This window comes from Peromyscus californicus, unplaced genomic scaffold, assembly GCF_007827085.1.
Source record: "Peromyscus californicus insignis strain IS unplaced genomic scaffold, ASM782708v3 Scaffold_11__1_contigs__length_118956290, whole genome shotgun sequence".
Classification (NCBI taxonomy): Eukaryota; Metazoa; Chordata; class Mammalia; order Rodentia; family Cricetidae; genus Peromyscus; species Peromyscus californicus.
In genome coordinates, this window is record NW_026294402.1 from 117,803,018 (window position 1) to 117,828,264 (window position 25,247).

The 25,247-nt window shown below is 46.7% G+C and overlaps 2 protein-coding genes across 3 annotated transcripts in view; both read left to right on the top strand.

Moving 5' to 3' along the window:
• The window catches only part of Exosc7 (exosome component 7), a 41,916-nt gene extending 39,245 nt beyond the window's left edge, over positions 1–2,671 (top strand). The window contains exon 9 of the transcript XR_008215305.1: positions 2,558–2,671. The gene's annotated coding sequence lies outside the window, so the exon portion shown is untranslated. The remainder of the gene's footprint in view (positions 1–2,557) is intronic.
• Positions 2,672–5,202: 2,531 nt separating this feature from the next.
• Clec3b (C-type lectin domain family 3 member B) lies at positions 5,203–18,449 on the top strand. 2 transcript variants are annotated; one of them, XM_052725550.1, is made up of 4 exons: positions 5,203–5,303; positions 6,680–6,905; positions 10,142–10,240; positions 12,669–18,449. In XM_052725550.1, the coding sequence occupies exons 1-4, from the start codon at positions 5,301–5,303 to the stop codon at positions 13,067–13,069; spliced, it is 729 nt and encodes a 242-aa protein (XP_052581510.1). In that variant the 5' UTR covers positions 5,203–5,300; the 3' UTR covers positions 13,070–18,449. The 2 variants fall into 2 exon arrangements, with proteins under 2 accessions (XP_052581510.1, XP_052581517.1); XM_052725557.1 differs by having other exon boundaries at positions 6,851–6,905.
• The last annotated feature ends 6,798 nt before the right edge of the window (positions 18,450–25,247 follow it).

Sequence of the window (25,247 nt, forward strand, 5' to 3'; positions counted from 1 at the left end):
AGAACTAGACTGAAGGGCTAGAAGAGAGGACTAGAGGAACGAGATGGAAGAGGAGGAAGAGCCAGATGGGGAAGAACAAGATGAGGAAGAACAAGATGAGGAGAGAGAAGGAGATGGGAGAGGAAATGATATGGAAAAGAACAAGATGGATGAGAACCTAGAAGGGGCAGAACTAGATGAAGGAATTAAGATAGAACTTAGAGGGGACCGCAGATAAGTGTAGAGAGAAATCAGGCAAGAAAGGAGCTAGACATGAGAGCAGAATAGAAGCTGTGTAGAGAGAGAACTATCACAGAATAATAAAGTGTATGAACTAAGGAGTTTCATGTACATAGATTCATTTCTTTTCATCAAAGATTAATTATCAGCTGGTTGTATATTCTTCCCGGACCCTGGGAGGGGACTGTCAAGGGGCTGGACCCCCATAGTCCCCGATCCTGTGTGTCACTTGTCACATGGACAGATGATGATTTTATGGAAGAGGAGTATGTGTCCAGAGGACACAGCTGTCAAGTGTCTCTCCAGAATTGGAACATGGGACTCCTGTTCCCTTTCCATCAAGTATTATGAGCCCCAGGAAACCTGAGACCAGGCTGAGTAGCCTGTTGCTGTCCTTCCCAACACAGGCCTGAGACACAGGGTGGAGCCAAGTCCTTAAACAGATGGCCAGGGTCAGAGGCTGTTTGCGTTTGGTTTTGACTAAGGGTGGGACCACCCTTGTTCTCATCTTGGAAGTCTACTCTGAATGCTCTGGCCTCTGAAGAGGGGTATGGCAAGTCAGCCTCTGGCTAGGCCACACTGCTGCTGGCATAGGGCCAACAGGGCTGGGCTGAGGGAAACATCTGGGAGGGTTGGGTAAGGGCCAGTTCCTTGCTGGGCCAGAGTTTTCATGTTTGGGCACATATGGGTGGGGTACCCAGACCTTATTTTGTCTAATTCTGATTTTAAAAAATTTTCAAAGGGAGGGGGGTCGGGGGCAAACAACATAAAAAACAAAACCTAACCCTGTAAAGCCGCGGTACACCTTTACCCTCTTCATAGGTTTCTGCCTCTAAGCTTGGTAAGATTATTCTCTGTGCAGAACATTTAGCACACATTTCCTTGGAGAAACATTAGTATGTCTATTCAGGCTGAAGCCAGCACTGCCTGCTCTCCTGTGGCACGTGGTGGGGACTGAAGGTGATGGGGCTCCCCGTGGCCTCTCAGAACCCACTGCAGCTGGCTGGACTGGTGCTCCACACCTGGGTGGGGAGAAGTGGAGTGAACAAGAGGATATGAATGCTCTACAGACCCAAGGTCAGCATGGGTAGCAGATGAACCAGGGTTACGGTTATAACTAGTGCACCCAGGCTTTCTACCAAAGTCCAGGGTGCATAAGAGGCCCCATATATAGGCTCTGAGAGCTGCACTACTAAGGGTAAAAAAAAATCCAGGAAATGGGGCTGGGGTGGAGAGTGCTTGCCTGGTATGTACAAGGCCCTGGGTGTAAGCCCAGTGCTATGGTGGGTTGGACTGGGGGCAGGAAACTTAGGGGAATAATAGGAAGAAAAGAAGGAACTCGGGGAAGGGACAGAGGTGATGATGTCTAGTTGCTAGCCTCTTGAATGACTGTTCCAGGGGCTAGTGCCAGGGCCCATTAAGTAATATTTTGGAGGCCAACCTCAAGCCTACAGGAGCATCATACACTGAGAGCAGGCCAGGTTACCTTTTCCAATGTGTGTGTTTCTTCTCTCCTTTCCTCCCCTTCCTCCCCTCCCCTCCCCCTCCCCTCCTCTCCCTCCTTCTCTCCTTCCCTCCCCCCACCAAACTCAGAAATCCACCTGCCTCTTGAGTGCTGGGGTTAAAGGCATATACCACCACTGCCTGGCTCCAAACCTGTTTTTTAAGGAAGATTTGAGACACAATGGTCCATTTCATTTGTGAAATCCACTGAAGAAATTAAAAAATGACAAAATGCTAAGTGGGGCTATCTGTAGTGATATATTGTGTACCTAATAAAATTTGCCTGAAGATCAGAGAACAGAACAAGCCACTAGATTAGACATGGAAACCAGGCAGTGGTAGCATATACCTTTAATCCTAGCAGTCTCGAGGCAGAGATCCATCTGGTTCTCTGTGAGTTCAAAGTCACCCTGGACTACATGAGATTGACTCAGTCTAGGAGAGAAACAGCCAGGCAATGGTGACACACACCTTTAATCCCAGTATTTGGGAATAACAACCTTTAATCCCAGCACTTGATATCTCATGCCTTTGTTTGGGAAGCACACACACCTCTGATCCCAGCGCTAAGAAGGAAGTGATGGCTGAGTGGAGAAAGGCATGAGGAGACAGGAACTGAAGCTTTTTCAGGCTGAGGAGTCCTAAAGGTAAGACGTGGCAATGACTTATTCCTTTGTTTCTCTGATCTTTAGCATTTACTCCAGTATCTGGCTCTGGGTTTTTTTTATTATAAGACCTTTAGAAATTTGAGCAACAGCTATCTTGGGGTTTCTATTGTTGTGAAGAGATACTATGACCATGGCAACTTTTTTTTTTTTCTGTTTTGTTTTTCCAGACAGGGTTTCTCTGTATAACAGCCCCAGCTGTCATGGAATTCTCTGTAGACCAGGCTGACCTCCAATTCACAGAGATCCACCTCAGCCTCCCAAGTGCTGGGATTAAAGGCATGTGCCACCACTGCTCAGCCCATGGCAACTCTTATAAAGGAAAACATTTAATTGGGGCTGGCTTATAGTTCAGAGATTCAGTCCATTATCATCTTGGTGGGAAGCATGGTGGCATGCAGGCAGACATGCTGGAGAGGTAGCTGAAAGTTCTACATCTGGATCCAAAGGCAGCAGGAAGAGAGAGTGACACTGGGCCTGGCATGAGCATCTGAAACCTCAAAGCCCACCCCCAGTGACAGTGACACACTTCCTCCAGCAAGGCCACACCTAATAGTGCCACTCCCTATGAACCTTTGGGGGCCATTTTCATTCAAACCACCACAGGGGCTACATAAATAGTGATATATGTTTACATTTAAATGCCATTTTTGACACAAATACACAGGACAGTGTGCTATTCACAACATAGATTTTGGGGATTTTTGTTGTTTGTAAATTTTTTTGAGCTCTTCCCACTCTTCCAGAGAACCTGAGTTCAGTTCCCAGCACCTATTCCCAGGCAGCTCACAACCACCTGTAACTCCAGCTCTAAGAGAGCCAATGCCCTCTCCTGGCCTCCATGGGCACATATACAAACCCCCATACACAATATATAATTTAAAATAAAAATGACGTGTGTGTGTGTCAGAGGACAACCTAAGGGAGTTGGTCCTTGCTGTGGGATAATGATTTTGTAACTGGTTTAATAAAACGCTGATTGGCCAGTAGTCTTGCAGGAAGTATAGGCAGGATAAGCGGACAAGGAGAATTCTGGGAAGAGGAAGGCTGAGTGATGAGCTGCAAACCCGCCGTCCAGGGAGCAGCATATAATGGCACACAGGTAAAGCCATGGAACACACAGCGACATACAGATTAACAGAAATGGGCTGAGTTTAAGTACTAAGCCTGAGCTAATGGCTGAGCAGTTTTAATTAATATAAGCCTCTGTGTGATTATTTTATAAATCACCTGTGGGACTGCGGGTGAGAGATGTGTCCCAACCACGGGCCAGGAGGGACACAAAGAAACTTCTGACTACAGGTCCTCTTCTTCCACCTTTTGGGTTCTGGGAGTCATACTCAGGTCCTCAGGCTTAGAGGCAACTGCCTTTACCTGCTGAGTCTTGCTGTCCCCCAAAGATTGTAATTTTAAAACATTCTTTTGTTGAGACAGGGTCTCTGTAGTCTAGGCTGGCCTTAAACTGGTGGCAGTCTTCCTGCCTCAGCCTTCAGAGCATTGGGATTACAGGCATGAGTCACTATCCCTGGCTTTGAAACGTTCCAAGGTTGCCACACTTGCCACTGGTAGGCACAGGTTTAAAGCTGGGTGATAAATTGTCTTCCCTCAAAACAGCTGGAGTGCCTCCAACTGTTGAGATCTTTTTGTGGAGACACAGCAGGTCTAAGCCTGGGGAAGCCCCTAGCCAAGACACCCTTCCCACTATCCTAGTTCTAGAGAAAGCATTTTAACAGCACAAGTGGAGTACCTTGTGCTTGCATGGAGCTCTATGTAGTGTGTGCACACATACACCCCTTTTAAAGTCCTGCAGGCGAAATGACCAAGGATGTTGCCTGCTGCTTACTCTAACCCCCACAAGCTGACCATAAAGTTTAGAGTTCACTTGCTAGGTCAAGTAGGAGAGAGTTACTCCTTAGGGCAGGTGAAGCCCATGCTTGGAACTAATGTTAGTCCCTGAGAGGTGTGTAGAGTGCTTGCCTGGTATGTACTCTCACTCTCGTGTTCTGATCCCAGCCTCCCCATGTGGCTTATCCATGGCCACCAGTCTTTTCATATGACTTGCTATTTCCATCTGCATTGTTAGCTTCTGTCAGGCCCCTCTCTGTCCCCACAGGTGCTCAGGATCCAGGATGTGCCTCTGTCACTAAGCTACAAGTCTTTTCTCCTTTTTCCCTGATCCCCACATGGAACACCGTCCCTATTCCACCTCTGGCCTGGCCAAGCCCCTGTTGTCTTCTCTCTACCTACTCTGGCTGTTAAGTGCCCAGTGGTGCCCCACTGCAAACCCCAGGGCACAGCGTGAGTCTTTGCTGTGCATTCCCAGGACCTATTACGGCTATGAGGCACCATGGGCTCCCGATTTGCACTGGCCCGCTAAGGCTTTCCCGTGGTTTGCATGCCTGGCACGACCTCCCCAGCAAACCTAAGGCAGGGTCTTAACAGTCAGGCCCATTTTAGGAAACAGGTCTTGGACTAACACATACTTAGGTACTCCCCCATGTCTTATGTTGGCTGTATGGAATCAGGCCAAGGTGAGGAGTTGGGAAATCAAAGGATTTTTTGTTTGTTTGTTTTTTAAAAGAACTATTAACTTCCCCCTGCATTTTCTACCCACCCAGTTTTCCTGGAAGCAAGACTCCTTGTTAGGTTATGCAATCGCCAGTCCCCAGATTACCTCACTGAGGTTCCAGCTGTGAGTATGAACCCTCTCCCACTTAATAAAGTGAGGGGTGGTGCTCTTTCCATCAGTTAAGGGGCCCTGCATATGTTGTGCTTCCAGCTGGGTGCCTCACCCTTGACACCTCCGCAGGTCATTGGCTGACCATCTACGTTCCTTCTCCTGGGCCTGGACAGCATGCCCCTCCCCAGCCAGATGATCAGGGCTGGTCCAGAGAGCAGGAAAAAGCTGAGGACATGGTACTGCATTTTTTTTTTTGTCCTTTTTTTTTTCTTTTGAGACAGGAACTCGTGGCCTTTAACTCCTGAACCTTCTGCCTCAGACTCTCAAGTGCTGTGATTACAGGTGTACACAATACCTGTTTATTCCATGCAAAGAATCAAACCCAGGGCATCCTGCATGCTAGGCAAGCACTCTACCAACTGAACTACACCCCCAGCCCTGCATTTTATTTTTTAAAAGGTCAGATTCACAGAAAATTTCAACTACTCTACAAAAGACTTTGTCCCCAGAAGCCATTTTTGAATAAGTGGTCCGCCTGGGCTGCCGTGCTGTGGAAAAGTGAAAACACGCTCATACATTGTTGGAGCTGGGACAGGAACAGGAACATAGCTCTACCGTGGGTGCCTTACATCCCATCAGTTGTCAACTGTGTCCTTCAGCTTCCAAGGGTCCAGTCAAGAATTATTTGTAGCACTGAATTGTGTATTCATCTCCTGCAGCCTGATGCTGACGCTAGTGTGGTGACTTTCAAGCTACAGAACCCCCAAACACTGCTGGGTTCACACCGTAGGCGGCTCCTTCAGGCCGGCTGTACCCACTGATGGGTCCCCAGAATTCTTTAAGTACTCTTGCTTCCTGGCAGTATGACACGTTTGGATTCATTTCCTGTCCCTTGGGTGGAATGTTACAGTCTATACTTCCATGCCAAGAGGGCTCAGGCTTTGTAGAACTTGCAGCTCCAAGGCCTGTCCAGGACAGCTGGGAGGCAGATGTTCTGTTAACTACACATACAGATTTCTCTGAATGTGCTCATGTTCACAGGGGCTCACTGGTAACTGCAGGGTTGATTCCAACTTCCTCTTTCTTCATAAATCCCTTCTTGGCTCTAAGACCTCCTGGTTCCCTTCTCTGTTCTGGTCCCCTCTTTTGCTCTGTCTCTCTTATGGCTTCAGGACAGATTTTTGAGGGGGAAAAATGTGAGGAAAGGAAGGTTTATCTTGCTTTTTTTTTTTTTTTAATGAAAACAAAATCACAAAATAAGCATTCTGGACCATTAAGGCTGTTAGCCTGGTCACTGTCCCTTAGAGTAGCTTGTAGACACTCTACCCCACCAAGCCTCAGTTTCTCAACAAAATGGGAAAAGACAATTCTCTGGGCAGAGACCCACTGAGCCAATGGCAGGCCCAACCTGGCTCCTGCCTGAAATAATCACTGGACGGATTGAGCAATGACAGCTATTGGCTGTCTATTAATCCCTTGAAACGCTGACTTTCTGGGAGGCTAGCCAGGCTGCTGGGTGGTTGTCCACAGCAATGTAGCTATGGCTCCCAAGCCTTTCGCCTTTGGCAGGCTAGCTTCATTTTTTTTTTTTTTCTGTTTTGCATGTTCTCAGCCAAGTTTTCGGAGGGTTTTCAAGACAGAGGTCCTTGTGTCCACAGCCTTAAGCCGCGTAGCCCAGGCTGCAGTGACACTGCTTTCTGACCCAGGCATTGCAGCCAGAAGCAGCAGTATGGGGTTTGGGGGCACCTACCTGCTTTTCTGCCTCTTCTCCATCTTGTCCCAGGTCACTACAGAGTCACCCACCCCAAAGACCAAGAAGGCTACAAATGTCAAGAAAGGTAAGCAGGGGCAGCTCTCTCGTTGTGTTACCTTGTGCTCCTTCCCTTCATGTCTACTTTGATGAGAGTCCTCCTGGGACCTTTGGTGAAAGACTCTGGTGGCTGGAGAGTCCTCACAGCAGGGGTGGTTGTCAGAACTGCAACAGTCCCTGACTCTTAGAATGGAGAAGAACCTTATAGATTTTCTAAACAAGCATCTGCTCCCCCTCTGGTACCCATATGTTAAAGAAATTGAACCTCCATCTTGGAGATGGTCAGTTCCCACCAGGTAGCTCCAGCGTGCGTTTCCTCAACTCTGATCCCAGGAGGAGTAGAATGTACTCAAAGACTTGCAGTCAGCATTTAATAATGTAAAATATATAAAGCCCCCCCCCCCAGACAAACGCTTGGCACACAGAGGGGAAATGGGGGACAAGTGGACTCTTACTTCAATGGGGCATCAGCCTTATCACCTCAGATTGAGCTCAAAGCATCTCTGCTCTCCTCTGAAATGCTGAGGGTGAGGTCATCCTGGGATGGGTGGAGATGAAACAGCTGAATGTTATGATAATGACTGAGGTTGTCATCCCTACAGGACAGGGAGGATGGTAGGAAGAATCAGATGTGGAGACTCGGGGAGATGGTAGAGCCAAGCCAAAGGAAAGAGTGTGGAGAATCTACAGAACCTCTGTACCTAGATAGTGAAATACAAAAATCAGCCCTGGAGCATAAGGCTACAGCAAAGAACAGGCAGAACTCAGTTGGTAGGGTGCTTGCCTAGCATCTGCTAGGGACTGGGTTGATCCCCAGCATCACACAGGAACCAGAACTGTGGTACATACTAACCCCAGCACTCAGAAGTGGAGGCAGGAGGGCTACAAATTCAAGGTTATCTTCAATTATTTAGCAAATTTGAGGCCCTGTCTAAAAAAAACCTCCAAAACTCCAGGGGTTATAATTAACAGCTTCCTGTGTACTCTGTTGTGAGTGCTTGCCTAGAACGTGTGACATCCTGATTCCATCTTCAGCACTTCAAACAACAGCAGCAAAGCAAAGCTAAGCGTGGTGGCACAAGCCTTTAGTCTCAGCACTCTGGAGGTAGAGACAGGTGGATCTTTGTAAGTTCTAGGCCAGACAGGGATACACAGGGAGACCTTGTCTCAAAAACGACAAACAAAACCGAAATTCCAAAGACTAAGTTTACAATGGGAACAAAATTCAAAACAGAACGGATATTATATTGACATCACTTTGACAAAGGAATTTATCATGAGGCATATGTATATGGAGATGAGTTCCACTAACCTGAGCAATTAACATGTGTCGATAATTTAGAAAATTGGAATGGGCTGAATAAAAGTAAATAAATATCTGTTGAATGTGTATAGAACTATTCCAGAAAGAGCTACATATGTAACAGAGACTACTTCTGGAAAGAAAAACAGGGAGCAGTCTGGATTGGGAAGGAGAATTTTTGGATAGTTTCGATTTCTTTAATCAGATAAATATATAATGATTGTCTACAAATTGCTCATTTTAAAATAGGAGGACTGAATACCCTGCATGGTTCTGTCCCTGATCATTGCCAACATTGCCACCAAGGCATGTTGTATGAGGGATTTAGATCCAAAGGCAAACAGGATTTCTGAATATGGAAAACGATTGCCAGTTTCTCAAGTTTTCCTCAGTCTTATAAATCATGTCAGTTGTGGGAAAGGAGAGGATCAGAGCAGGGCGGCCTCAGTCTTCAGTAATGGCCTCACTCAAGCTCTGGTCCTAGGTGGCTCCCACGGGAGCCTGAGCTAACACCCTGGTTCAGTTTCTGACTAACTTTATCTACATGGTGCCCTGTGCTGGTGATCCATATGATTGTGCACAGCTTCTGGGAATCCAGAGGTTGAGGCAGAGGTGCAGAGTGACCCTGCTTGCTGGCTCCAACCCTGTCTACTTTGCTCTTGTTCCTCTGGGTGTTATTTTCTCTACACTTGATAAGTTATATCACTGGTTTTTGTACATGCAAGTCCATGTCTTCTTTTGTTTGTTAATTGGTTTGTTTGCTTTTGAGACAGGGTTTCTCTGTATAGTCCTGGCTGTCCTGGAACTCATTCTGTAGAGCAGGCTGGCCTTGACCAGGCTGGCCTCAAGATCTCTCTGCCTCTGGCCTCCCGAGTGCTGGAATTAAAGGCATGCACCATCACCACCTGCAAGTCTGTCTTGGCCACAATTCCTTGGCAAAGCTTCTAGTGGGTGGACAAAGGCTCTGAACTGATGAACCCAAGACTTCACATGAAATGGCCCATGGAGGGAGGGACTCCCTACTCTTTGCCTCAAGTCAAGCAGAGCTTTCCAAGGAACTCCTGAGACTTCAGAAAGACAGAGGTTCACCCACAGCTCTCAGCTAACACACACACACACACACACACACACACACACACACACACACACACACACACAGAGTATCTCTCACCTACACCTGCTGATGCACATGTCATTCACCCATACAAGCAGTCCCTATCAAGAGATGCCATGTACCATGGAGCAGATGGGAAGAGTGTGATTCTGTGGCTGCTTGGAAAAGGACTTTGGGCTAGCTGCTCTACCATCCTAGGCAGGTCATTTAAATCTGACCTCAGTTTCCTTGTTTGTGAAATGGTGAATATCCAGGATGGCACTTGCCCATGGCATAGGCTGGTTATGAGCATGGCTGATGGGGTGCACAGCAAGGCCCTACCTTCTGCAGTGGTCGCTCTGTGGGAAGTGGCTCCCCTGCTCTCCCTCAGTGCAGTTGGGTGGGCCCACACCCTGTGTTACGTCATTTCTCCTGAGTTTCCTCATTTCAGGATGCTGCTGTCCTCTCACTGTGTACATGAGAAGGTGGAGCTGTGTTGGTAAACACGTGTCTCTGTCACCCTCAACTCAGACGGGGGCTTGTTGTCTCTGCTTGGTCTCCGTTCTGGGGGAGTTGATCTCTGTGATTTTATGGCCCATAAATAGAGCTGACTGGTGGCTGTTTCCCCAACTCCTGCTGATCCTGACCCCACCATGACAAATGCAGAATAGAGGAGCCTGGAGAGGAACCAGGAATAGGCCAAAAGGGTCCACTGGAGGGTCAGGTCCTTAGGGAGGGAGCAGAGCTGGAAGGGACAGCAAGAGATCTAGGCTGGGAGAAGTAATTCCCTTTGCCTCCTGGGGTGGCAGACAGGGAAGGGAGCATCTCCTGCCTCGGGTTTTCATTGCCCCATGCCTCTCTGTCCTAGATGCGGTGAGCCCAAAGATGTTTGAGGAGCTCAAGAGCAGGCTGGACAGCCTGGCCCAGGAGGTGGCCCTGCTGAAGGAGCAGCAGGCCTTACAGACTGGTGAGTACAGTATGGCTGTGTGGAGGAACACATCCAAGAAGGGCCAGGCTGGCAATAGGCATCAGTGAAGAAGAAGTCTCAGTTTCCATCCAGTGCCAAGCTCTGTTTTCACATGCTTCCTAGGGGAAGTTACCTAACTCACATCTGTAGGACGCATCCTGTCAGGCACAGCTGGGTCTGGTCACAGCTAGAGGATGTGGAGGTGGAGTGCTTCCAAGGCCAAAGGTACTCCCAACAGGAACTACCAATGCTTAGTGGAAGTGAGAGCTTTGAATCAGGGCCAGGAATTGCAGTACAATCTAGGCCAGCCACAGGGGAACTGTACTTAATAGTCTCACAGCCCTGGGGCACATCACCCTCCCTTCCCTGCCTACTCCCCCATGTCTCCCTCCTCCCCTGTGTCCGCCCCCCTGTGGCTTTATAGATTGTCTCTGAATCACAGTAACCAGGCCAGCATCTGTTAGTCCCGATGTGAAGATATGCTAGCTGATGGGAACTGGAGAGATGGCATGGCAATTGAGAATTTGATTCCCAGCAACGTTTGTAACTCCAGTCCCAAAGGATCGAACACTTGGTGTCCTCCATGGGCACTTCACTCATGTGCATTAACTCTCTCTCTGTGTCTCTCTGTCTCTGTCTCTGTCTCTGTCTCTGTCTCTGTCTCTCTCTCTCTCTCTCTCTCTCTCTCTCTCTCTCTCTCTCACACACACACACACACACACACACACACACACTTTAAAAATAGAAATAAGGCCAGGCATGGTGCACACACCTTTAATCCCAGCACTTGGGAGTCAGAGGCAGACAGATCTCTGATTTCAAGGCCAGCCTGGTCTACAGAGTGAGTTCCAGGCCAGTCAGGATCATACAGTGAGACTCTATTTCAAAGACAAAACAAATAATATGATAAATAAAAAAAAAACAAAATCTTGGAGCTGGAGAGATGGCTCGGTCATTAAGAGACCTAGCTGCTCTTCCGGAGAACCTGGGTTCAGTCCCCAGCACCCACATGGTGACTCACAACCATCTATAATTCTAGCTCCAGGGGATCCAATGCCTTCTTCTGCCCTGAGAGCAACCCCACACAGACATGGCATACACTCACACAAACATACACATATACACATAAAAATCTTTAAAAAAATACTTTAAAAAAATAAAAGATGGGCTAACTGAGGCAGAGTAACACAGTTACCCTGCTGGGAGGCGGCAGAGCAGGACCAAGGCCTTCCAGTTCAGGCACTCTAAAGGCCAGGGGAGCCAGCCTTTGTTTCTTGCTTGAGGTAGCCCAGTCTGGCTAAGCACAGAGCTTTGGGGCCAGGCCAGTTCTCCTTCAAGTTGGTTGTCCCTCTCCATCATGGTCTTCATGCGTGTCTCTCTTCCCACTCTCCCTGTGACCTAGGCTCACTCCATGGTGTGGCGTGAGCATACCATGTGTGTGCTTGGCCCTGATCTAGGTATATGATGTACCTGAGCATGTGATGGCTGTGCTACAGAGTCTGTGGATAAACACTTCTGTGAGGACTAGTTGTTAAATCCCTCAGAGACATGGGGATGTTTCTCTTGAATATTCACTGAGTGGAATGACTAAGTGCATGGGTAGGGGCCAATATGTACCTCTGACATATGTGGCCCCAGACATACCCCATCTGCCTGATATTTAAGTTAGGAATCAAGCTAAACACAAACTGCTACACCAAGCTCACCACAAGTACCTTCCTCCTAACCTTGGGAGGCCAGTGTTCCACCGAGCACTCTAGTTCAGATGCCGTTTGGATAGCCTGTACAGTCTTTTCTGCTGCAAACACTCCTGTAGTCTCAGCTCATTCTCCCAGCCAGGGACCTGACTGGGCAGAGGTCCCCTGTGTTAATCCCCTGTGGTGAAACTTGCTGGCCCTCAGGCAGGGGTGGTAGGTCCTAAGTACCTGGACTGTGGTCTCTATTTTAAGTAGGCAGATGCCTGGAACTGTGAGTTAGTGGCTTGATCCTAGGGAGGGGCCTGGTGGTCGAGCTCGGTTTAGGGGGCGCTAGCTAGTTGGGGAAGCTGCCTTTGAGATGCAGTGGGCTGAGGCTGCATGCCTGGGGACGTGGGAAAAGAAGCAGACCCACGAGAGGATAAGCTCAGAATAAGCCTGGTGCCAACCTCTGTGGCCAGGCGACTTTTGCATTCCCTTCATCTCTGGAGTCAGTGACCCTGGCTAAGGAACCCTTTGCAGCAGAGGGGTGGCCATTCCCGGAGCAGGGCACCAAGTCCTCTTGAACAGTAATCTGGGTTCTTCAGTGTCTGACACAGCAGGATCCTGAAGTGGGCGGGAGCAAGCAGGTTTCAAGTGATGGATGGGATAGGATGGAGGCTGGGGGCTGTCTGGAAGAGGTCTATCTGTCCTGGGGCTCTGAAACTTAATGTGACAGGTATCTCTCCCTTCAGTGTGCCTGAAGGGCACCAAGGTCAACTTGAAGTGCTTCCTGGCCTTCACCCAGCCGAAGACCTTCCACGAGGCCAGCGAGGACTGCATCTCGCGTGGTGGCACGCTGGGCACGCCGCAGTCAGGACTAGAGAACGAGGCACTGTTCGAGTATGCGCGCCAGAGCGCAGGTAGCGAGGTGGAGATCTGGATGGGCCTCAACGATATGGCGTCGGAAGGCGCCTGGGTGGATATGACCGGCGGCCGCCTGGCCTACAAGAATTGGGAGACGGAGATCACCGCGCAGCCTGACGGCGGCAAAGCCGAGAACTGCGCTGCCCTGGCCGTAGCGGCCAACGGCAAGTGGTTCGACAAGCGATGCCGTGACCAGTTGCCCTACATCTGCCAGTTTGCCATCGTGTAGGCTGGCCCTGAGCGAAGGGGCGAAGGGGCGAGGCCTGAGCCAGGGAGGGGTGAGGACCATAAAGAGGCGGGGCTGTTGGTGGGTGGGGCTTATGGGTTGCTAAGGGGCGGGTCATCGGTGGGCGGAGTCGAACTTCAGTGAGCCGGGAGTGTGTGGTGGTGGTTCCAGGGGAGAAAAAAGCTGATGTGGGCCTTGAGAGGGGCGTGGAGACCTTTCTGTCTCGGGTTCCTCCTTGCCTGGTTTTTGCAAATAAAGTTGGTTCAGAATCCCTGAAGTTGGGTGGTCGCCAGGTCAGGGTGGGGAGAAGATTCCAGGAGTCTGGCTCCAAACCCAGGAAAGCCTTAGTCACATTTCCAGACTACTTTTTGCAGAGGCCACTTCCCTCTCTTAGAATACGATACACACTCCAATTCTGGCTGGTGTGTTTGGGGGTACTATGCTTTTTCTTGTTGGGATCCATCTGGGGATGCCCGGACATGCAGAGGCCTGCTGTGGGGTAAAGTATGAGTGGGTTGCCAAGACTTCCCAGGTAGATTCCTATTTGCCTCTATCCTCATCCCAGGGGGTCCGGGAGCCAAATATGACAGTGGCCTGGCTAGTGTGTTCCTTTTCCTTCCTCTCCTTACAGCCAGTCAGCCAACTGGGATTCCACATTGTTCCATGTCAGCACAGAGCATCTCTGAGCCCACCATATTGCAGGAACTTTAAATATACAGTCTGGTTTAGCTTTATCCACCCAGGACAATATGTGTTACTATGTCTTACAATAAGGAAGTGCCAACACGGAATCTCAGTGGCTCCTGCTAATGGAGATCTAGTGATTGCAAAGCCAGGGTTCAACCTTGGACTGATCCCCCAGGCCTGGACCTTCCTGCCACTATTACTTACTGGTCTCACATGACTAGAACTCTCCAAAGATGAAACATAAGTAGCCTGGTGCCTCCCTTTCCCCAAATGGCTATTGACTAGCTTCTAGTGTGATATGGCCTATGGACCCCTGTGGACCCAGCTCACACGTTCTTCTAACCGCCTTAGCACAGCCATTAATTCCCCAGAGGGACTTTCCCAGCACCTCTGCTTCTGGATAGTCCCACAGTTCCTTGCCATCAGTTCCAACCTGATGACAGAGCGATTTGATTGACGGGGATGGGAGGCAGCTTGTAGTGTGCTCCACTGCCAGGCTTCCTGTCACTGGCACAGCATTGTGTGGAATGAGAGCCATAGGTGTTAGTGTGGGAACACTCAAGAGTGAGGCGTGTGCTCAGGATAGTCAGCCAGCAGGGCAACTGACACTGAGAGCTCTGATTCCTAATAGTCCTGGTCAGATTTCCTTAATAGTATGCTGTTCCCGAGAAGCTGTGGGTCCTGGTAGAAAGGCAACCTGGGCAGGCAATAAACATTGCCTTCTTCCATCAGAAGATGGCAGTGTGGGAAGAGAATGATTTCCTGTTCCTCATCTGCCTGGAATGTTCTTGAGTTTAGAGCACCTACACACTGCAAACTGGGTCTACCTGTCCTCCTGGCCCTGGTTTTTTTTTTAAGAAAAAAATCTCATTGTGTTGTCCCGATGGACTTTGGCTTTGAGCTTCAGAGTTCGTTCACAAAATCCTCCTGCCTCAAAAGGCCAACTCTTCATCACATCCTGATCTTTCCATGCATAGTATGTTGCTCTAGGGTATGAAAAACTCTAGGATGGAAATCTGAGGGACACTTTGAAATAGGGGTCGAGTTCATGAAAGACTCACTAAGATTCATTTTGCTAATTTAGGTTTTTATTATTATTATTATTATTATTATTATTATTTTAGTTTTTCAAGATGGGTTTCTCTGTCCTGGAACTCACTCTGTAGACCATTGCTGTCCTGGAACTAACAGAGCTCTGCCTGTTAGCTCTGCCTCCTGGGTGCTATGATTAAAGGCGTGTGCCACCACTGCCCAGCTAATTTAGTACTTTTCAATCCTTTGCCTTCAGTATCCTTTGCAAAGAGCCTAAGTTTTGAACTGATCACTATGCAAGATACTTTCCAATGATTAAAAAACACTTTTAACCTGTACCTTAGAAGTCCAAGCATGATCTCTCAACACTTTTGTTATGAATTATTGTGCAGGGGGGAGAGACCCCCAAGGGTATCTCCATCGTGCAGGGAAACATGCTAGGCAGATGCACACCATATGGGCATGGTGGCGGTGGCCAATAATTCACAGCCCAGATGCTGCATCCATGCGGAGAGTTTATTAATAATAGAGAAATGAAGAGAAAGATAGGAAAGAGAGAGACAGAGAAAGAGAGAAAAGAGAGAGAGAGGGGGTTCACACCTCATGGGAAAAGAAGCGGAAGAGAGAAAGGAAGGAGAGGAGTTTTTCCTTAGAATGAGGCTTTTACATCAGGACACAGGGAGGCACCAAGGAGTGGGATTTCAAGGGGCGGATCAGAATATTAACAACTATAACAAAACTCCTTCCAGTCCACCAGCTTACCCATCTGAACAGTTTCATTTTACAAGTCTATTTTTATTTTATTTTTAAAATTGTGTCTGTACATGCAAATGAATGCCATGGAGATTAGAGGTACCAGATCTCTCTGGAGCAGAATTTACAGGTAATACTGAGCCATGTGATATGGGTGCTGGGATTTGAACTACAAGAGCAATATGTGCTTCTAACTACTGAGCCATCTCTCCAACTCCCCATTTTACAACTCTAAAAGTAGACAATAGAAATAATGTTGGCGCCAAGTTCCGCTCCATTCTAGCCATTAAAACAATAATACTCGTCTGAACCAGGAAGATGGTGTAACAAATAAAAGTGGTTTCTATACAAACCTGAGGATCTGAGTTTGATCCCTGTGTCCCATGTGGAAGGAGAGAGCCAGCTCCCCAGAGCTGTCCTCTGGCCTCCACACATATTATTTATGCCTGTAATCCCAGTCATTTGAGGCTGAGGCAGGAGGAATACTGAGCATTCAAGGTCAGCCTAGGCTGAGATGTAGACCCTATCTCAAAAAAACCAAAACGAACAAAAACTGCTGGGCATTGTGGCACACGCCTTCAATCCCAGCACTTTCGAAGCAGAGGCAGGCAGATCTCTCTGAGTTCCAGGACAGCCAGGGCTACATAGAAAGAAAAACAAATACAACAACAATAACAACAAGCCTCAAAAACCCTACCAAGGATCCCCTACCCCTTTATCTGATTGAGAATATCGTATTTGTTGGGGCTCGGTGATACAATGATTGCTTAGCATGCATAAGACTTGGGTTTAAGTTCCAACAAAACACCTACACACACAAAATAAGTAAATGAAAAATTTCAAAAGGGGGGTGACAGCACTTGGTGTTGGTATGTGTTTGTGTGTTTGTGATTAGGAGTGCATAACTGTGTAAAAATACAATTCCATTCACTGTTTTTAGGGTTATTTCTGAGGTTTGATGTCAGATTAGTCCTCACGGGCTTTTCATGAGGCCGTGGCTCACATAAGAACATGGTTTATCAATTAAGTTGGAAGTCCTGGCCCAACACTCAGAACACCTCCCTCCTCCAGTAAAAAGCACTGTTGTTTTATGTTCTGTGAACACACAGCTGAGATAATACAATCTTAAAATGAAATTGCCACAGGGGAGGTTAAGCTAAGGTCTCACAGCTAGCTGAAGATGAACTCTGAGAGTTTCTGTCCCCTGTAGCAAGCAGCTGGTGCGAAGTACTTTTGTAAGCAGCCCACTAGCCTAGACCTGGGTCCTTCTATAGGACTGCTGGGATTAAAGGCATGTGCCACCACTGCCTGGACAACTATACTTTTAAAAAATATCTCCAGGTCATACTTTCTAGGTAGAACAATTTGGGGGTATTAGTACTCTAGAATGTTCTCTCAGTGTTTCTAGCCAGTATTTATGAGGAACATTTCTATTGACAGTTGACAAAACTCAGATTCTAAGTAAAGAAAGTTCAAATCACATTCCAAACTTGGCTGACAGGATGGCAGGACAGGTGTGGGCATGTCTCCCTTGGATGTCAATGTGTTCAAAGTATTTTGCTTGGCATCAGGCTCAAAGTACAATCCTTTTGACAATTGTTTCTGTAAGGGTGGGAAGGTTTGTCATTTAAATAGGAAAGAGGTTGTGATTCTGCAGGCACCAAGACTTCTGGGTTTTCGATAAAACTGAATAGAAGTTGTCATTCTTTAGGCAGCCTGACTCCAACTGCTCTGTGTTAGGTCAGGGCTGTCTCTATGTGCGAGTTCATATTGCAGATGTCTACCCAGCAGATCTGTCCAGAATGTTCCTCACTTTTCCCACTGAGCACTCAAGATGCCTGTACCACTGGCTTTCTTGCATGAGCTTTAGAAAATGCAGAGATGAAAGCCCAAGAGGTCAGAGCTAAGAGCTAAAAACCTTACCCTTCATTGCTGCTGCTGTCCTCTTCAGCAAAGAGAGCTACTTCCTGTCTGTTTGTCTTTTTTATAGACTTTCTATTCTGCCTTCTCATTGGTTGTAAACCCAACCACATGACCTCCTTGTCACTGCCTGTCTATACAGACCTCCAGGTCTTCTATGGTTGGTATTGAGATTAAAGGCGTGTGTCTCCATGCTGGCTGTATCCTTGAACACACAGAGATCCGCCTAGCTCTGCCTCCCAAGAGCTGGGATTAAAGGCATGCACCACCACCGCCCAGCTTCTGCTATGGCTTGCTATTAGCTCTGACCCCAGGCAACTTTATTTATTAACATGCAAATAAAATCACATTTCAGTACAAATAAAATATCACCTTAGGGAAGAGCTTCCTACCTGAGCACTGTTGCTGAGTGGACACTTAGGTGTGGGCCATCATGTGTGTGAAGGCTGTCACCAGTGTCCCTGATTCTTCCCACCCAAACCATCAGCACTTGCTCCAGTTGGGACAACTATATTGTCTGAAAACATGGCCAATGTGACCTGTGATCCCAAATCACCCCTGATGAGAGCCACTGAGGTTGAAGAACTCCTGAAGCACTAGCCAAGACAATACATGATTAAGATTTCAATTCTGTCCCTTGATATTCGTTATCAGGAAAGCACATCCCCACATTAAAACTTAGGGTGTTCAATGAAAGCTCTTAAGAATCTCTCTTATCAAGTCAGACATGGTGGTACACACCTTTAATCTCAGAAACTGGGAGGCAAAGGCAGATCTCTGGGCTGGAGGTCAGTCTACAAGAGTTCCATGACAGCCAGAGCTACACAGAGAAAACCTGTCTTGTAAGACCTCTTATCCAGGAGCAGTAACCCTGTAATCCCATCAGTTGGAACAGACATAGGAGGACTGTAAGTTAACCCTGTGTGTTACCCTGGGTGACATAAAGACGCTTGTCTCAAAAAATAAAAAAATAAACAGTCCCAAGAATTCATCATTGCTCATGATGCAGGCTTTCTCCCTTCTTCTTCACAGCTGCTTCCCTTCAGAAATCTCCCTCACATCTGATCTCAGCTCAGCATCTGCCTCTGGCAGGTCCTGAACAGATTCAGTAATTAAGAACCTTGTACAGTGGGGTGGGGGACTGAAGAGATGGCTCAACAGTTAAGAGCACTGACTGTTCTTCCAGAGGCCCCGGTTTCAATTCCCAGCACTACATGGCAGCTCACAACTGTCTGTAACTCCAAGGTCTGACAGCATCACACAGATATACATTCAGGCAAGACACCAATGCAAATAATAAATAAATTATCATTATTAAAAAGAAAGAAAGAAAGAAAGAAACTTGTACCAGGACCAGTAAGATCTGCAGCTTAAGATGCCTGCTGCAGAGCCTGGGATTGAGTTCGATCCCTGGAACACACATAGTGGACAAAGAGAACTGACTCCCAAAGTTTGTCTTCTAACCTTCACATAGGTGCTGTGGCACACGCTCACTTAGGCTTACACCTTCACACAGATTAATAATAAATTAAAAAATTTAAATTGATAAAAAATAAAAACTTGTACCACTGACTCAAGAAACATAAGTCCTTTTAGATTTTGATAGCACCTAACGTCTGTGGCTGCCACCTCCAGGGCAGTGGCATGCCTTTGGGAAGTGATTGAGTACAGCAGGAACATCACTGTGGCCCTTCCTGCCAGTGACACAACAAAGGTCGCCCGGTCAGAGCAGTTATCTGAGCCCATCCTAGTCTCCTCCCCACTCCGCACATGGGAGGTGGAGAAAGTGGAGGCGGGAGCAGAAGTTCAAGACTGTTCTTGACTATTAAATTCCAGGCCAGCCTCAGCTACGTGAGACCCTGTCTCAGAAAAAAACAAATCAGCTAAGAACCCTCATAACATTTTACAACTGTCCCTCCAACCATAATCCCTATTCAGTTCATTGCTCTGGAATCAAGGTTGTCTCAATGTCACTGATAGCAGGACATACAGCTCAACGTGAATGGCTGGCTCTGCTGCCCAATTGTTTTCAGAGATCTCTAGCCAGGTGAAGCTGTGATCTTTACTGACAAAGAAGAAAAGAGTTTCAGGAGGAATTGGTATGAAGCAAAGCTGGGATTTATTAGGCCAAGCATGAGTTTGCTGAGTAAAAACATTGTAGGGTTTATAAAGAAAATGCACATACAGATTTCAGCACAGAAGTTGCTGAATAGCTGCCTAAGGAAAGAACAGCAACACACACCCAAGATAAGGGGCGGGAGTGGGCTTCTCCAGAGAGATGCAGTCTTGAGTTTTCGGATAGCAAGACTGTCAAAATGGAGCGGGTATTATTATTTATGAGTTAAAGTGGGGAAGAGGTGAGGAATTCTGGGAGTGGGATTTTCCCAGAGTAGGGTTTCCTCAACTTTTCTTTATTACGCCGTTTTCTGGATGTATCCTGGCATCGAATACATGATGGGAGCAGGTGGTTCTGCCAGACTAATGCTGTGTAGATCATTATGAAGCAAAGAACAGTGGTTGTGGTGGTTTGAATAAGAATGGCTCCCATAGGCTCATATTTTGAATGTTTAGTCATCAGGGAGAGGCACTACTTAGAAGGGTTAGGAGGTGTGGCCTTGTTGGGGTAGGTGTGACCCTGATGGAGGAAATGTGTCACCGGGAGTGCTTCGCGATTTCAAGACCCCGAGTCAGGTGCAGTAGCTCTCCTTTCCTGCTGCCTGTGGATCCAGATGTAGGACTTTCAGCTAGCTCTCCAGCACCATGTCTGCCTGCATGATGGCAGTGAACTAAACCTCTGAAACACAAACAAGCCCCAATTAAACGCTTTCTTTTATTAGAGTTGCCATGGTCATAGTGTCTCTTCACAGCAATAGACACTGACTAAGGCTCTGGTCTTCTGAGTTAGCTGCGTTGGTCCCAGCTGGTTTGGGATGGTCTTTCTGTAATGTGACTCTGACATTGCATTAGCCTGTTAAACTGGGGATATAGCTCAGCTGGTAGAGTGTTTGCCTGACATTTTTGAGGTTCTGGGTTCTGCCCCCAGCACTGCAAAAACAAAACAAACTATATGTCAGACTATATGTAGATTGCTTCTTGTTCCTTACCAGCCTTATTAACAACTCAAGGAAAGTAGCTAGTGGAATGGAATCAGCCTTACCTTTGGGTCATTCTTGGCAAGTGAATGAGCAACTGCCATTACCTGTGCTTGCAGTTCCCCTCCTACCCACCCTGTGTCTGTATGCTTCCTCACAGCATGGTATATGGCAACTTCGCTGTCACAAGCATGTAGCTTGGGGGGTTGCACACCATGGGTATTCAATAAGAGTGACTGTAAATAACTGGATTGAATCAGATGCCCAGAAGAAAAATGCCCCTTGCTTTAGTGCTACCAACAATAAAACTCTTCATGCAAGCCAAAGCAGATGTGATGCCATGTTCAGTTATTGCTCAGGCCTTGGCAAGTATCTGAAGGTAAAGTCCATTCAAGAAATCTATGCTGGCAGCAATTGTAGCAAAAGTGCAATTTTTCATCTTAAAAATCAATGTCCTTGGCTTGGAGGATGTAAATGAAACTTTTTTCTTTAAACACAAAAAACAAAGGCTATATTATCTCACAGGGACTTTGTTATCAATCCATATCTAGGCTATTTAAAGTAACCTAATTGAACACTAGAAGTGATTGGACATTAGAGGCATATGACAATTTTATCTTCATTATTGGGAAGTTCTGTTTGGCCATGTTTGTCAAAGAGGCTGTAATTACGAAGTATCACTGAGTTTACCTTTGGAGCAGATTCGAGGAGATGAGGAAGAATCCCCTCTACAGCGCACACTTCCCAGCTCTCCTCCTTCAGAAGGGCCTGAGAGACCGTCAGTAAAATGGACAGTTTGGTTGTGAAGTAAATATTTAACATGCCTTTTGATTTGAGATGTTTTCCCCCCTTTTTTTTTAAAGACAGGGTTACTCTTTGTAGTTTTGGTGCCTGTCCTGGATCTCACTCTATAGACCAGGCTGGCTTCGAACTCACAGAGATCCGCCTGCCTCTGCCTCCCAAGTCCTGGGACTAAAGGTGTGCACCACCACTGCCTGGCTGAGATGTTTCCTTTTTTTTAACTACATAAAATTAAGGGCAATGTTAGCTAATAGCAAAATTTGTATATTGTTTTCTTCTTTTCTTTCTTTCTTTTTAAACTTTATTTTAAATTATGTGTGTCTGTGTCTGTCTTTGTATGGGTATGTACATGTGGGTACAGATGCTTGTGGAGGCCAGGAGAGGGCGACAGATTCCCTGGAGCCCCTGGCAGTTGTGAGCCGCCTGACCAGGTGCTTCCAAAACAAGCTCTGGTCTTGGCCAGAGCAGCAAGTGCTCTTAACCATCGAGCATCTGTAGCTAGAGTTTTCCTGCCTTGCCCACAGTCAGGACAATCTTTGTCACCTGCCAGTCCCACAGCCACTCAGACCCAACCAAGTAAACACAGAGACTTATATTGCTTACAAACTGTATGGCCGTGGCAGGCTTCTTGCTAACTGTTCTTACAGCTTAAATTAATCCATTTCCATAAATCTATACCTTGCCACGTGGCTTGTGGCTTACCGGCATCTTCACATGCTGTTTGTCATCGCAGCGGCTGGCAGTGTCTCTGACTCAGCCTTCCACTTCCCAGCTTTATTCTCCTCCTTGTCCCGCCTATACTTCCTGCCCGGCCACTGGCCAATCAGTGTTTTATTTATTGACCAATCAGCAACACATTTGACATACAGACCATGCCACAGCAAGCATCTCTCTCCACCCTTTGTGTTTTAACTGGGGATTGAATGTAGAAGTTGGTGTGTGTAAGGCAAGTGCTTTACTTCCGAGCTATGAGCCATGCTTTTCTTTGAATTTGTGATCCTCCTGACTCAGTTTACATACAAGTAGCTGGGGTTACAGGCCTGTACCAATAGGCCTGGCTACTGTTGGTATGTTTGTTGTTGCTTGTTTGTTTGATTTTCTTTGTACGTTCTAGATTGGCCAATGTTCCATGTAGCTTAATTGGTCTTGAACTTATCATGATTCTTTTGCCTCAGCCTCTCAAGTGCTGGGCTTACAGGGATGAATCACCAGACGTGGCATTTGTTTTTTAATTTTTCTGTCATCTATATATTCTCAGAGTGAAATGTCTCTTCTTCTTCTTCTTCTTCTTCTTCTTCTTCTTCTTCTTCTTCTTCTTCTTCTTCTTCTCCTCCTCCTCCTCCTCCTCCTCCTCCTTCTTCTTGCCAACTTTTGACTTGGATTATAGCATTCATTTATTTATTTCAAGGAACAGGGACTTCCTGTGTAACCCAAGCTTGTCTGGTACTCTCTGTGTAGCCTCGGCTGGAACTCACAATCCTCTTGAGTCAGCCTCAAGAAGGAGGGCTTTTCTACTGAGCTGAGGCTAGCCCCCCTGTCTTTCTCTCTCACTGTATTTTCTCCATCTAGGGCTCACTATGATTCTTGGCTCTCAGTAATCCAGGCTTGTTCCCTAGGTAACTGGACGTCATGCAGGTTTATTTGATTATTATTCCTCAGAGAGATTTCCCCAACTTTTCTGTCATCCCAGCTTTTGCTTTACAGCACTTACATAATACAATGCATTACCCATCAATTTGTTTTTTGTTACTGCTTCTTCCAATTTTCAACTCTACCAGAAGCCTGAAGCAAGCTTACTGCTTTATCTCCAGGGCCTAGTTAGCATTCAGTAAATAATTCATTGCCTGACAGGATGAAGGGATGAATAACTGTAAACCTAAATGACAAATTTACTTCTTGACCAGGTGCTTATTATGACTTTGAGCGTCCCTCTTTGGGAAGCCAAGTTTGCTCAGAACAAAGGTCGTGAATCAAAACCTTAGGATGGGAAATAAGATGGCAGCCATGAAGAGGCCGATGAAACCAGTGCAGGTGGTTAAATCCTGGAAAGCTTCTCCCTAGAACAAGAGCTTCCTGTGATTTCTATGGGTTAGGGGAGGGAAATAATTTGCTCCTCATTCCTTGTGAGTTCTCTCTCTCTCTCTCTCTCTCTCTCTCTCTCTCTCTCTCTCTCTCTCTCTCTCTCTCTCTCTCTCAAATGGGGTCTTGGGCTGGAGAGGTGGCTCAGAGGTTAAGAGCACTGCTAGCTCTTCCAAAGATCCTGAGTTCAATTCCCAGCAACCACATGGTGGCTCACAATCATCTGTAATGAGATCTGGTGCCCTCTTCTTACCTGCAGAGATACATGCAGACAGAACACTATACATAATAAATAAATAAGTCTTTAAAAAATAAAATGGGGTCTTATATAACCTAGGCTGAACTTGAACTCTTGCCCTAATTTCCCAAATCCTGGCATTATTGGCATGTACAACCTCACCTGGCTTCCTCATGAGTTCTTAAATATCCACACAGCCACAACATTTACCCCCAGTAAAGTCTGGTAGTTAAGACAAAATTAACCATCTTAACAACTTACCAATTGTTTTCAAATGAACATCTACTCAGGGCCCAAGCTGTCCTGGAACTCACTCTGGCCTCGAACTCACAGTGATCTGCCTGACTCTGTCTCTCGAGTGCTGGGATCAAAGGCATGTGTTACCACACTGGCCACGAATTTATATTTCTTTGACAACTTTAAATTTTGCTTTAAACCCAGTAGTAACTTTATTTATAGTAAGTCATATGAACAAAAGAAGGGGAACAGGTCAGTTCCCAGTTTCATGACCCTTGTTTCTCAGGCATCTGTTTTGCTTTAAAGCTCTAAGAGGCCTCCAGGAGCTCTGAGTTACTGGGCTGAGAGATGAAAAGCACCGCAATGTTTTCTAACTATACCTTGTAGTGATGTGTGGTGTAGAGGAAGCCCCCACCAGGGTTGATCCAGCAGATTGGCAACTCCTATCAGCCTCCTACTTTCTGGTTGTAAGGATTTGTCCTGTGACTACCCTTCCCTTTCTCCAGCATTCTAAATTCCTGAGAAAAGCCAAACCTAAATGATTAAAATGTTAACTGATAATTTTTTTAAATAACCAATGAAATCCAGTATCTCTGGTGATGTCCTGCTAACATCAAAATGTGTCTAGCTCTGAATCAGCAAGCACAAATCAAGCAAATTGCTAAGAGGTTGAATGTGTAGAAAAGTACCCTAGGGAGTCAAGGTTAATTGGAATGTTCCATCCCTGACTTCCCTAAAATAACCTTTATGTGATGATATTCCTCCACTCCCAAGTTCTTCTTGTTTGTTTTTGTTTTTTGTTTTTTTGAGACAGGATTTCTCTGTGTAACAGCCCTGGCTGTCCTGGAACTCACTCTGTAAACCAGGCTGGCCTCGAACTCAAGAGATCCACTTGCCTCTGCCTCCCGGGTGCTGGGATTAAAATCGTGCGCCACCACCGCCCGGCTCATCCCCCCCCCCCCCCCCCCCCCCCCGAGTTCTTACAGTGCTGACTCTCGAATATACTGGATTTCTTGCCCATTAACATTTGTCTCAGGGGTATTGACTTTCAAGTGGTAAGCAGATGGACTTGGGTCTGACAACAATTTTGGACAACATTCTTTAGAATTCCTAATACTGTATGGAAAGAAAGAGATGGGAAGGTGAGAGAGGGAGAGGGTAAATCTAGATGTTTTTACTTCCCTGAGTTGGCAGGTGGTTCTAAGAACTTATTTAATTCAGTGTATATTGAATTTTTATGTGCTCAGGGCTGAATGTAAGGTAAAGTGAATGTTTTTGAATGTTCTTTGCAAACTAAAAGAGAAAGTATCAAACTTATCATACAATCATACAGTTGGTCTGG

Excerpts from the sequence above, each read along its gene's own strand:
- Clec3b (XM_052725550.1), top strand. Across the intron at positions 6,906-10,141 it reads GGCTACAAATGTCAAGAAAG|ATGCGGTGAGCCCAAAGATG; the intron begins GTAAGCAGGGGC and ends TCTCTGTCCTAG. Across the intron at positions 10,241-12,668 it reads GCAGCAGGCCTTACAGACTG|TGTGCCTGAAGGGCACCAAG; the intron begins GTGAGTACAGTA and ends CTCTCCCTTCAG.